The sequence below is a fragment of the Gavialis gangeticus genome, unplaced genomic scaffold, assembly GCF_001723915.1.
Source record: "Gavialis gangeticus isolate Ggan-Ray unplaced genomic scaffold, GavGan_comp1, whole genome shotgun sequence".
In the NCBI taxonomy this organism is placed as follows: domain Eukaryota; kingdom Metazoa; phylum Chordata; order Crocodylia; family Gavialidae; genus Gavialis; species Gavialis gangeticus.
The window spans coordinates 145839782-145852480 of record NW_017729024.1 but is presented as its reverse complement, the minus strand read 5'-3'; the positions used below and the strand labels follow the sequence as shown (position 1 = coordinate 145852480).

Here is a 12699-nt window from a genome sequence, read left to right as displayed (position 1 = left end):
AATAGCCCCCCTACCCCATCCCCACCTGGTATATTCAAAGCAGAAGAATGATACTAGAAAGCCAAGGGCAGTGCATGGCAGGACTATTCTTAGGCATCTGGAATGTGGGAAACCTCTCTCTAGGTCAGGTCAGGGGTTCAGCATTGTGACAATAGCTGTGGTAATCGTAAACTCGTCCACAGGTGTCAGCTCATCACAGTGGATCCCCAGGTAGTATGCAAGCTGGACTCTCAGGCTGGATGGCAACACTGGCTTCCCCTGCGTGCCTTCAAAGCAGACAGCCCCCTCTCCAGCCATCGAACACCTGTGTTCTGCAGTAAGAGCAGGGCATATTGGCTGGTGTTCCCCCTGGAATAGTGGTAATGTTCATCCCTCCAGGCCCAGCCAACTTTCACCAGGGAAATGTTGAGTGAAGTACCACTCCTGTGTGGACACAGTGCTGAAGTGCCTCTCCTGTAAGGGAAGAACAGGGGGGAGGGGGAGGGGGTGGTGTAAAAGCTCCACCGGCGGTCCCCAGAGTGGTCAGTCCCTGCCTGCTCTGGGGATGCTCCAAGTCCCAGTGGGTCCCCAGGTCCCCAGACACCCTGAGAGAGTAAGGCAAGTGCCTGCCACAGTTCCTAGAGAGGGACACAGCCCCTCCCACCACAGCAACCCATCCCAGCACTGCTGCAGGGCCTGCTGCCCATCCACAGCACAGCCAGGACCCCAGTCTCTGCTGTGCTGGGTAGAGAACAGCCATGCAGTTACAAATTTTGCTGATAACTTCACACAAAGGCTCTGTGTCTACCCTATCAAATGTGCAGAAATAGCACCTGTGCAAGGGAGGACAGTGCACAAAGACATGATAATGGCTCAAGGCCAGGGGGCCAGACAGCTGCAAAGCACACAAGGGATGTCCATGTGCAAGGAGGTGTCGAAGAACCAAGGAGGAAATGCTGCAGGTCTTGGTCACTGTCTCTGAGCACCAGCCATACATAGCTGACTCCTGGCACAGGGAGCTGTGAGACCAGCACAAGGAGACTCCAGAAGTGGAGAAGGGACATCCTCAGGCTGAGGGATGCCTATACCTGGGCTGCTGAGATACAGGAACACGGGCTTGACATGGCCACATGCTGCGGAACTGGTAGAGTCCCAGCACCAGGAGAAGGAGTTCATGGACAAGGTCCTGGGCCACTTTGCAGCTACCTATGTTGCCCCTGACTAGCACCAGTACTGCCTCCCTCAGAGAGCCCACAGTCCCCCCCAGCCGCGGGTGGCAGTAGAGGCTTCCACCCATGCCATGTCCTGCTCTGGGGAATCTTCCCAGAGGTCACAGAAATGGGGATCCCACAGGAAGGACACCTGAATCCTAGGCAGTGGGGAACAGTTTCCTGGACTGGCAGGTGGACCCAGGACAGGAGTAGTGCCACAAGAGAGTGACATGTGCTCCGGGGAAGCAGGAAGGCCCCTGGTGGGGTCCACTCCAGATGGTGGTGGTGGGCAAGAAGAGCAGGACTAGAGTGCCAGGGTCCCAAGTCAAGGGTTGTCTATGACACTGCCCTCCCCACTGAGACAACCCACGCCCTCCTAGGCCTGGTGGTCACCCCATATATGTAGGCCCTCAAATACTTCCAGGAGAATCCCAGTAGGGCACAGGAGCACTCAGAATCAAGGAAAGAGCACAGCTTACCAGCCCGCTGCGCCAGGCTGTCACTGAGAGAGCAGTTGGCATCAGAGCCTACCTGCCCCAACTCATCCAGATGCCAGGCAGGGAATCCAGGTGAGAGCTCTTCCACTCCCCAAAACCCCTCTCTTGGTCCAGGTCCTACTGCAGGGGAGCACCCCAGCCATGGCAGGGATGGGCACCCCGGGCTCAGTCTTGCCACGTGAAGTGGGCCCCAAGTATGGTCAACAGTTGTGGGGTGAGCATTGGGATCCCTGCAGAGGAAGACTGGGCCCCAGGGGTGGGGGGTAAGCAGTGGGGAGGTGGCGGTCTGTAACAGGGAACCCTAGCCCTGTTACCAGAAGGCAGGTGAGCCCCTTTAAGATCAGAACTTTCTGGGCACAGAATGCTGGTAAGGTGGGGGTTAAAAGCTGAACCTGGCCAGCTAGTCAGGTGACCGGAAGGGGGCAGGCCAGGACTATAAAAACCCTGAGCTGGGCAGCAGTAGGGGCCAGTAGGCAAAGGGGAAAGAGTGAGTATAAGAGCTCTATGGAGAGTCTTGGTGAGTGGTCCAGATGCTGCAGGAGGGGAATGACTAAGGGCTCTTGGAGAAGAAGCAGAAGCAGCAGCAGCAGCCCCAGGAGAAGGACCATAGCAGATGGTGAGGAGCAGTAGCACAAACCCCGGAGAAAATATAAACTGGCATGCTGCCTTCTTGAATTATATTTTTGTGGTGATTATAGCTCATGGACATACTATTTATAACTTTTGATGGATTAACACCAGTGGCTGGAGTGAGGCTATTGGGGAAGGAGGCAGCTCATCAGGGAGCCCTGGTGCCAGTGTAGGCACAGCATTGGGGATGCACAGGCCCCCGGTGCCAGTGTGGGCGCAGCCATAAAAGGCCCAAGTGGCCGGGTGCACCTGGAGGTGTGGCTGTATGGCTTGGTTTTTTTTGGACTGAAACAGTGGAGGTTCAGGGCCGCTGCCCAGCTTTGAATGTGCGGTTCACTGCCCGCAGGGCTGGTGGACAGGCCTCTGGGCCAGAGAGGCTGGGCTCTAGACTGGGGGCAAAAAGGAGGGCCACGAGCCCCAAGACCAAGGAGGTAGAGCCTCGGAGTCAAACACCATCTGATGGGTTTAGATGCGGAGGCCTAGCTAGAAAGAGGTGGGGATCAAGGCCTGTGGTGGGGGAGAACCCCAACACATGAAATGCAATAGGCAGGCTCCCATTTACAAGAATATCCATATATTATATCTGTCAAGACGTGTCAGACGAGAAACTTTTTAAGGGGACTTCAAGGGCGCCTCTCATAGGTTGCGCATAACAGACAAAAGATGGCACTGGGGAGGGTGACCTGTTACAGGGTCCCATGAGGGAGCACCAAGAGTGCATAGCCCCTGCTGTGGCAACGCCTCCCACCCCACAGGTGCCTCCCTATCGGCCCTACAGCCACCTCCTGCCCCAGCCCCATAACCCTTTTAGGCAGACAGGGGGTCTGGGGTCACCAAACTGTCCAGCTCCTATATGCATAAGTCTGTTATCTTTACTCCCAAGTCCGGGAATTGGCATGCCAGGTTTAAAGCCTTCTACCCTGTGCCTCCCTTCCAGGTTTGTGTTGAGTTCAGCCTCTGCAACGTTCCTCCTGACCCAAACCCCCTTCCCATTCCCCCTCCAGGTTATTTTATGCCTTTCACACCTCCCCTACCCCTGAATGCCCCTGCCCTGCAGCCCTCCCTCCTCAAATGTTTGCTGGCTTTCATCAAAGGGAAGAGGGACCAAGTTGAGACATGGGCAACATTCAAAAGGTTTTCTTTATTAAAAACAAGAGACAATTGGCAACTGCAACACTGTAAACTGAGGCACATCTCTTCTTTGTACTGCATTTCCCTACCCTCCCAATCCTAGTGTGAGCGTCTCAAGGGATAGGGCAGAGCAAGGGGGCAAGAATGGTGTTCAGGCAACCAAGATTGTGGATACTGCCGCCCAGGATAGAGCCAGAGGCTTCTGGGGCAGGAGATCCATCACCTGGTGCCAGGGAGACTCAAATCCCTCCAGCCCTACTCATCCAGGAAGCACTCCCAGTCCCCAAAGGCCAGGAGGACCCACACTCTCTGTTGCTGTGTGGGCCAGTGCCCCCAACATCAGTGGGGGGCTCTCTGCAACCTCCCTGCACTGCCCATGCTCAATGGGCCATGCCTTGTCTGTGCAGTGTACCATCTCTAACTAAGGCTTCTCAGAACACCTTCCACTGGCCTCGCATATGTTGTGGAGGACACAGGAAGCAATGAGGCATGGCAGGTTTTCCTCTTCCACTTCGAGGCAAGTACTGAGAGCCCACCTGCAGGATGACAGAGAAGTAGCCCTTGCCATTGATAAATGCCCAGGCACCTTGGAATAAGCAGAGGATGAGGATGTGGGGCCATCCACAGCTCCCCACACAACTGGAGAATCCAGCAACCAACAATGGAGCTTGAGGCAGATAAAGCAGTATGCCAGGATGTTCTGGATGACCACACATACCTCCCAAATGGCTTCTATGACCAGGGGCTTGCCCATGCCAAATGGTTGATATAGCAGAGACTGCTGGGGGTCACCAGCTTCATGACAATGATGCCTACCTGCTTCTCTAGAGGGGTGGCCACATGCCAACATCCTGGTGCACAGTGTGGGGGGCCACCTGGGCAATGATGTCCATGAAGGTAGCCTGGTGCATGCAGAAGGACTGGACCCACTGCTTGTCATCACAGGTGTCCAGGACAATCCACTCCTACCAGTTGCTGCTGGTGGTATGGGTTCCAAACCAGTGCTTGATGGTCTGGAGGTGGTGCCACAGCAGCCTGGCATCCATAGTGTCCTGGGTAGCTTCATCCCCATCAGCAACTTGGAAATCAGTGGCCCAGTCCAGGCCATTTGACAGGTACAGGGTGCAGTAGCTAGCCCTGTGTGAGATGGCCAACTGCTGGTTCAGGGGCAGGAAGCCATGTCCCATGACAAACAGCTGCCAGATCATGTTCTGATGGCCACATGTGATGTCCTGCAATCTTCTTCAAAAGTTACGTGGGGCAACAAGCAGAACATGTTACACCTCCTGGGTCTGCATGCTTGGACATGAGTGGTGAGGCACCATGGCAGGGTGTGGGCAGGTCAGGACACAGAGGCACATGCAAATCATGAGGGAGGGAACCCACTCTGGGGCTCTTCTCAAAGCCTCAGGTCGGGGACCCAGGGAGGGTCTGCAGTAATGTGGTGGAAGGTTGGGAGCATGCTTACCCACACCAGGCAGGCAAATCAGGGGAGGTTCAGGCACTTGGCTGTACTCAGCTGTCTCCAGGAGCCCAAGGAGCCTACAGGGCACGTTGGGAGGCATGCAGGAGCACCTCCCACCTGCAGCCTCAGGCCAGTGCAGGCTGCCTGCACGATCCCCCACCAGGAGGGTGAACGTGAGGGGGGTGGGGAAATTCAGCAGGTTCACTGGGGAAGCTATGGCAGGCCCACTGGGGGGACTGTCGGAAGGAAAAAAAATGCTGGTTCAGTCTGCTTTTTCATTTGCAAACAGGTGGAAGTATAGCTGATGGTTTCAGCAACACATCAAGATTAGCTATCACAAACATTGATTAGCTAACATGTTATTAATCTCACCATAAGGACGAGATGTTGCTTCTTCACAATCCCTTTGTAATAATCAGCAGAAAAGTTTCACAAATATCATTTTAAAAAAATGCCCCAGACATTCTTCTAAACTAGACCCTCCTTGAGCGACATTTTATTCATGATTCATACAGAGAACTTGGCAAAAACCTAATATGATTACTTGAATATGAATGTCTCTAAAACAAGTGCAGACACTTAGATGGAAGACCTACTGTACAGAAAAGTATTTTTGGACCACGCATTCACTGGAATGTGAAGGAGATCTTATTCTTGATCTGCCCCATTCCTTTATGCTACCACGCAGAATAAATACTCTCTCTCAAATATTCTTTCTCTCTTTAAATAGGCAGTCATATTATTATATCTGTATCTTCCCATACAATTTCAAGAAACACTGGCCAATATTTTGCAATCTTTCTGCAAAATTATAAAAAAGACCCTACACAAGAGGCTGGACTGTCCAAAGGATATGACACTGGATTAGGAATCAGAACCCTTGTGTTCAAGCTTAGCTTCTGCTACTGATCTACATATGCCCTTTACTGAGGATTAGACTAATTAGCTGCAGAGTAAAGCATCACAGTCTACACGTGTGAAGGTATTAGGCCACAGTAAACTAATTAACACCTACATAAGATAGCACTGTCAGAAACAGTACTATCTTAAGGTGGAGTAATTAACTGTAAATAAATGCACATGTAGACACTGAACACAAGCGTAAATTGCGCCCAGTCAGCCCAGCCATCAGGGGGCCACACTTCTGCCTGCTACCTAGCCACATGGCTCTGTACTTTCAGCACCCTTGTAATCCAGCCAGCCCCTCCACTGCCTGATGCCAGGGGCAGAGCAAGACAGAAATGGCCCTGGTGTAACCTGCTCCACTCCAGTTTAAATTGCTGCTGTCCCAGGAGCACGTGTAGACACTGAGCTCAGGAGTAGTTTACTCCACATCAAACTGCTCCAGAGTTTATTGTTTCAAATTAATTGCACATGTGGGTACACCCAGTGTAACATTAGGCAAGTGGCTTGCCTTTCTGTGCATCAGTGTCCTTTGAGATCTGAGGAGGAAAAGTGCTATCCAAGTATCACTGCCACTTTATATAAGGTACCCACAACCATACAGAGAACTGGAATTAAAAAAAATTAAGTGTATGAATCAAATAAATTTACTAAACTTGCATAACTTTTGTATTTGAACTATAAAACCTACCATCAAAATCAATAGACTCTGCTATAATTCATGGAAAGCACTGCTGATCTTGAAAGAGAACTTCCTAGAATAGCAGCCTTGATTAGACAAAGGACCGACCATCTTCAGTGACTATGTTTTCTAGAAGGATATACAGGAATGGCCTTCCCACAATATTTGATGCATAGAAAAGCCAAGTATTAGAAAACAGCAACCACCCCGCTGTTTGAATAATGAGCTTGACATGATGACTATGTATAATGATTAAAAACAAATGTATTGTCTGTTGCATGACATTAATCGATACAAGCAAGAACACTGAAAATTTCCATTTTTTCTCAAAGGCACTCCACTACGTGGGCTGTTCTTGATAAATCATTCATAACAGTCCATACAGATTACGTGACCAACACCCATCCCTCAACCTTTATCAGCCCCCACAGTGGTCAACAATACAAAATGAGTGGGGAAATGGTGTCACAAATATCCTTTTATAACAATAATGAAGACACTTACACAATCTCCTCAGGGGGTAGGGCATGCATCTTGTGGGTTTCATCAGTTAGGTTTCAATTTTGGTTTGCAAGATGGTAGATTGGAAGAAATTGACAGAAGATGAGATAAATGAAACTAAATTAGCCACAAGCAACAGGGCAATTTGAAATAACATTTATGTTGAGGGTGCTATGGAGTTAGTTGTTATAATCACTCTTTAACATGTTAAAAAGGTAGAATATATTTAGGAGAGCCTAGGAGAAGGAAGCAAAACATATCAAGGGGATAAATATCTGGAAAGTCAATATCCTGTCAGCACATTTGGAATATTGCACTACTTGCCTGTTCACTTGTACTTTCAGCTGTTCTTCTATTTCTTCCTTGTGAGTCTTCCCTGTAAGTCTTGTGATATCTGGCATTCATATTTATAACAGGTTCCGTGGCAGAGGTTTTGATAAGCATAGGAGAGGTTACTGCAAAACAGGTTTTAATGGGTACATTTCCTTCAGAGGTAGGTAATATATTTGTTTAAGAGGAGGCAAAGAAACAATACCCCTAATTCACTGCTCATTCAGTGAGTCAGCAGTGAGCTCCTGTGATCCACATAGCTTCAAGTTCCCAGTAAAAATTACTACAGGACCAGCCCATTCACTGGCTGCTTCCCATAACTCCTAGCTACCAATACAAAAGAGGACAAATAAAAGCCCGCATCTTCTCCTGAGGCCTGTACCTCTGTACATTAGACGAGATCCAGGAATGCAAGGCTGTGCCACACCATGAAACCAGCAGATATCCATACCTGCAATTAGCAGTGGGGAAGTGAGGCCTTTATCATCTCCCCCAGCCAGCAGCCCAGGAGCATTGCAGATATTCTCAGCGTTAAGAATGCACAATTCCAAGCCAGTGCTTTAAAGCACTCAGCCCCCACCCTGACACACGCCAGCAAGAACCGTACAGCCAGATAGAAAGATATAGCTCTTCATTTCCTTTCACCAACCCTTATATTATTTCTCTGCATTTCCATACCATAGGCAAGCTCCATCTATCCCAGAGTGGGTGTCCTTTGTGGTCATATACTATGGGCCCAATTTTCTCTCACAACCACTGTACAGCAGTGTAATTCTTCTGAGATGTTTTAGGCACTAAGCCTTTATGTGCCCCATAAATTACCACAACTTACCTGTGCCACTCCATGTAAATAAGAAAAATAATAGCATCTGTTCACTGGGAATTGGTTTTCCAACAACGTACATTACACCAATATAAATTATGCCAAACCATTGCTTTTGGTCACCATCAGCTTTGGCTGGACTAATAAGGAAAGTCTCTGGAGCTCTTTGTTAAACCCAAGAGTGATCTAATCCCCCAAGAAACTGTTCCTCTCTATTTTGACTGACCTGGAATTTTTGGGATTGCTTCAGGTGTCCTTGTTAGCTCAGACCCATTTGATGTTGAGAGATTAATAGGCTGACATTCTGTGAAAGTTTGCTCCGCTTCACTTCTCATGTGCGCCTGCTGCCACCTTGTGCTAATAGGGCTACTAGCAACAGGAACACTGGATATCAATTTCTTCACGATGGAACTTTTAAACCTTGAATAGGTGGTCTTTCCAGAATCGGGGGTCTATTAAGGGAAGAGCCAAGAGTTTAGCTGCAGTAATAATATAAGAGAAAGTAAACTTCTGTCTAACCACAGATTGGCAAATACTCTCAAGAGCTGAAACAAGATCCCATGGAGTAATATTGCTGATATTATTTTATATCCCTTTAGAAAAGCCTTTTCACCATTCAGTCAATAGCGAACAAATTCTGCCTCCCAGTGTATCACTCCTGTAACTGCACATATCTACAGGAGTTGTAGGAAAAAGAAACCTCCCTGTGTGACCTGAAAATCTGCATAGTACCTCAGATGCCCTGTGAAAAAAATTGCAGCCTCCAGAGTATCTGAGTGAAGTAAAGTGAGTAAATCTATATGGTCATAAATCCATGCATCCTGCCCAGTCTCTTGACCCCCCTCAGTACAACCATCCCAGAGCCCATGTCACATGGAGGCAAATCAGTACCACTGAAGACAAGGTTCCCCAGAGTCCATAAGAAAGGAGAGTAAAGAGCAGCAGAATGCACAGTGACTTGAGCTATACCAGTGAGGGGCAACCTTTATGGCAGGCATGCCATAAGAGAAGTTTGCACCCACTGTGAGCGGCACTCTGATCCTCTTACCATACCCAATTTGTTGCTCTGTTTTCTGCTCCCTGCCCTGTGCTCCCTGCTTGGTCTGTTGCTCTGCTTTCTGCCCCATCTGTTGCTGTGTTCCCTGCTCTCTCAATCACCCATGTCCCACACATAGAGGCTGCCCATGCCACTTGTATAGTGGCTATACGAGCAGACTCCAAATCAAAAGAGAAATGCCAAGTATTTTCAATATTGCTGAGACTCAAGATGCAGTTACTAGTAACAAAGCTGAAATAATGGGCAATTTCAGTTACTTGCATACAAATTGTTCATCTCTCTCTTCAAAAGGATTTTAGAGATGCATTTTTCTTGACACCTGACTTGACTGGTTTGTGGATGAATTAGTTCTAGAGAAGGAGCTGTTCTCATCATGGTGTTAAGTAAAACATAACTGATTCAAATTATACCTGAGCCTTTAATAGTAAAGACAAATGAACCAGTTACCACAAGGTAATCTACTCTGTGTATCTACATTGAATCGGCTACTCTGTATCAATTGCCTGAGTGCTTGCTGTTACCCTATGGTAAAAGCAAGGTGGTTTACCTGTGAAGGCTGAAGAAGATACCTAACATTTACTGCAGGGTAAGAGTCATAGAGAAGTAGGGGTGGAAGAGATCTCCAGAGGTCATCTAGTCCAAACCCCTGCTTGAGGCAGGATCATCTGTATTCAAACCACCCCAAACAAACCATAATATAAATTCTACATAAACCTACCATCAATACAGACCTAACACCCTAACCTGTCACAGGTAAAGCAGGGAAACATGACAGCCAGTGTCCTGCTTTTATGAAATGTTGTCAATATATGCTCAAGAGATCCCAGGGAGAGAGCCATGCTTCCCACCTCCTTCCTTGCCCCAACCTCCACTCAGAGGAAGGCAAAACCCCCTGCAGTCCAGACTAATCTGACCACAGGGTAAAATTCCCTTCTGACCCCAGATATGGTGATTGGTCTGACCCTGAGTGGAGGAGCAAGACCCTCTAGCCAAACACCTCCAGCTTTAGTCCCATCAGGGGCATTGGCACACCCCAGTCAGAGTCCCTAGGTTTGCCTGTAGCCAATACCCAGTGCCTCAGAAGAAGGCTTAAAAACATCCAAGTGCATGTAGCAGTAAGGAGGGGTCAGTGGCAACCAGCAAAGCCCAGAAGCATAGGAAAAACCCACAGTAAAACATATCCATAGCGACACCTAGATCATCCCCAACAGTGGCTATCCAACATCTGCTTGAACATCTCCAGTGATGAAGAGTCCACAACTTCCCTCGGGAGACTATTCCACTTATAATAAATCCCTTACCCCCCCTTATATCAATCCTGCTTTTCACCTTTCACTTTCATCCAAACGCATTCTGCTCTTCTGTCGTCTTTCTCCTGAACTAGGGAACAAGTGTATGCATTTTTGACATACAAGGCAACATCACCATCTTTTCTCCCAGCCCTGTCCTTCCAAGAGTGTAACCCTTGATGTTGACATTCCAATCACAGAGCTGTCCTACCAAGTCTTGGTGATGCCAGTCAGATCATAGTTCTCTTCACAGGCTGCAGCTTCCAGCTCATCTTGTTTATTCCTCATCCTTGCATACATGCATCAGACATATTTTGCATTTTGACCTCCTCACTTCCCTTCTGCACCACTTGTTGCAGTCCTGTAGGTCTCTGGCCCTTTCCCAGAGTTGAACTGCTTCTTCAAATCCTTTCCCATCTGGACTGCGCGCTGTTGCTGGAGGGTTTTGATCACCATCCCCTATGGACATGGGTGACTGGTACCTCCTGAGTCTGGGGGGACACCAGCAGGGTGCGACTGGGGGTGGGGGGTCCCCCAGTGACCATCTGGCAACCAGGGGGGCATCCCTCAGTGGCTGGTCACCGAGCATGCCAGCAGCACAGCAGTGACAAAAGTGCCAGCACTTCCGTATGCGGCATGGTGGCAGCAGTAGTCCCAGCACTCCCACTGCTGACAGAGCCAATTTCAGGAGGGGCACTAGTGCTCTCTGTGCCCCCCTACCAGCCAGAGTGCTCACTGTCGGGAGGGGAGGCACATGCCCCACGTACCCCCCGCCATGTGTCACCTATGCCTATGGAACCTAGTTTAAAGCCCTACTTACTAGGTAGGCCAGACAACCCCCAAAGATGCTCTTTCCCCATTCTCATTAGATGGATCTCATCTCTTGCTAACAGTCCTCTTCCTAAGAACATACATCCATTGTTGAAGAGGCCAAAGCCTTCACATTTAAACCACCATCTATTCCACTGCCTAACTATTCTAACAGTGAAGGAGCTTTTCCTGATCATGCCGATCGACACCTCCCCTACAGACCAGATCCAACACCCGTGGTGCCCGCTCTGGGTGGTTCAGGGCACAAGCTGCACACAGCACCTGCTCCAGTTGCTCTAATGTGGGCACCATGTGTAGCATGAGTTCCAGACTGGATGCCACAGGTGGTGCAATCCCAAACAGACCAGAGTGACCATTGGATCTAGTGTAGCATCCCTATCAAGTAACTTGCCCAAGGTTGCACACAAGGTTTGTGAAACAGCGAAGGCCTGAACTTGAGTCAGCTCCTAACCACTGAATCATCCGTCCTCTAAATATCCCTGTCATGTACATGACAAAAAGAAGCCTGTGAGAGATGCATTGACTTAATTCTGTCTTTAATTCATATTTTGGGGAAAAAATCTCCCCCAGGAAAGCAATGATTTGTGGTGAATTAAAAACCCATTTGTGGAACTAAGGGTGGGTGACCAGTTCACTAGCCCGGGGCACCAATTATAACGGGGCACAGGAATGATAGCTCCTAATGCAACCACTCAGTTTCTGTTACTCTCCTACAAAAGCCAAGCTCTTGCATCAAAGCACTTACACTGAAACTTTTGCTTTAAATAAATCTGTTGTGTAGATAAGCCCCAAGCAAATAAATAAGAGGAGGTGGTAGAAAGACTACAAGGAACCAACAATACTTTAAATGGGAAACTTGTGCTTTTTGCCCCACCGATTTTTTTAAGCAGGAGATGAAATTTCTTGCATTTGAGAGCATTTTTAAAACAATAATCTAGGAATAATAATATTCAAATATAGCATAATAACCATGACTTCGTTCCTAGGTACTATGATAAAATAAATCATCATCATGTCCTCCAAAGAGATTACCTGTAATTTTAATGCAATTTTAAAGTAATTGGTGGGTGTATCTATATGTGTATTTTACTGCAGAGCTGACTAATTAGTAGGGCTGTGTGAAGCTTTGGGTGGTGATTCAATTTGGAGGAGATTTGGCCTGATTCAGTGGCCAAGTCTCTGAATCTGAATCGAATCAGGGGACCAATTAAAAGGTTTGAAAAGATTCGAAGAGCTTCGATGATTCAGACAGTCCCCAGTGGCTGCAGCATGGAACCGCAGCCGGACTCAGAGCCGGTAAGTAGGCAGTGGAGGGGAGGGCTGGAGGAGTGGGGAAGGGACCATGGAGAGACCCTTGCCAGGCCCCAGCC

At 48.5% G+C, this 12699-nt stretch overlaps 1 protein-coding gene across 1 annotated transcript in view; it reads right to left on the bottom strand.

The window, feature by feature from the left end:
- Positions 1-12699, bottom strand: part of CDC20B (cell division cycle 20B) — a 126537-nt gene that overhangs the window by 56767 nt on the left and 57071 nt on the right. Inside the window, exons 4-5 of the mRNA XM_019518262.1 lie at positions 8379-8604; positions 7324-7454 (exon numbers count right to left, since the gene is read on the bottom strand). Of these exons, the coding sequence (XP_019373807.1) occupies positions 7324-7454; positions 8379-8604 (357 nt within the window). The remainder of the gene's footprint in view (positions 1-7323; positions 7455-8378; positions 8605-12699) is intronic.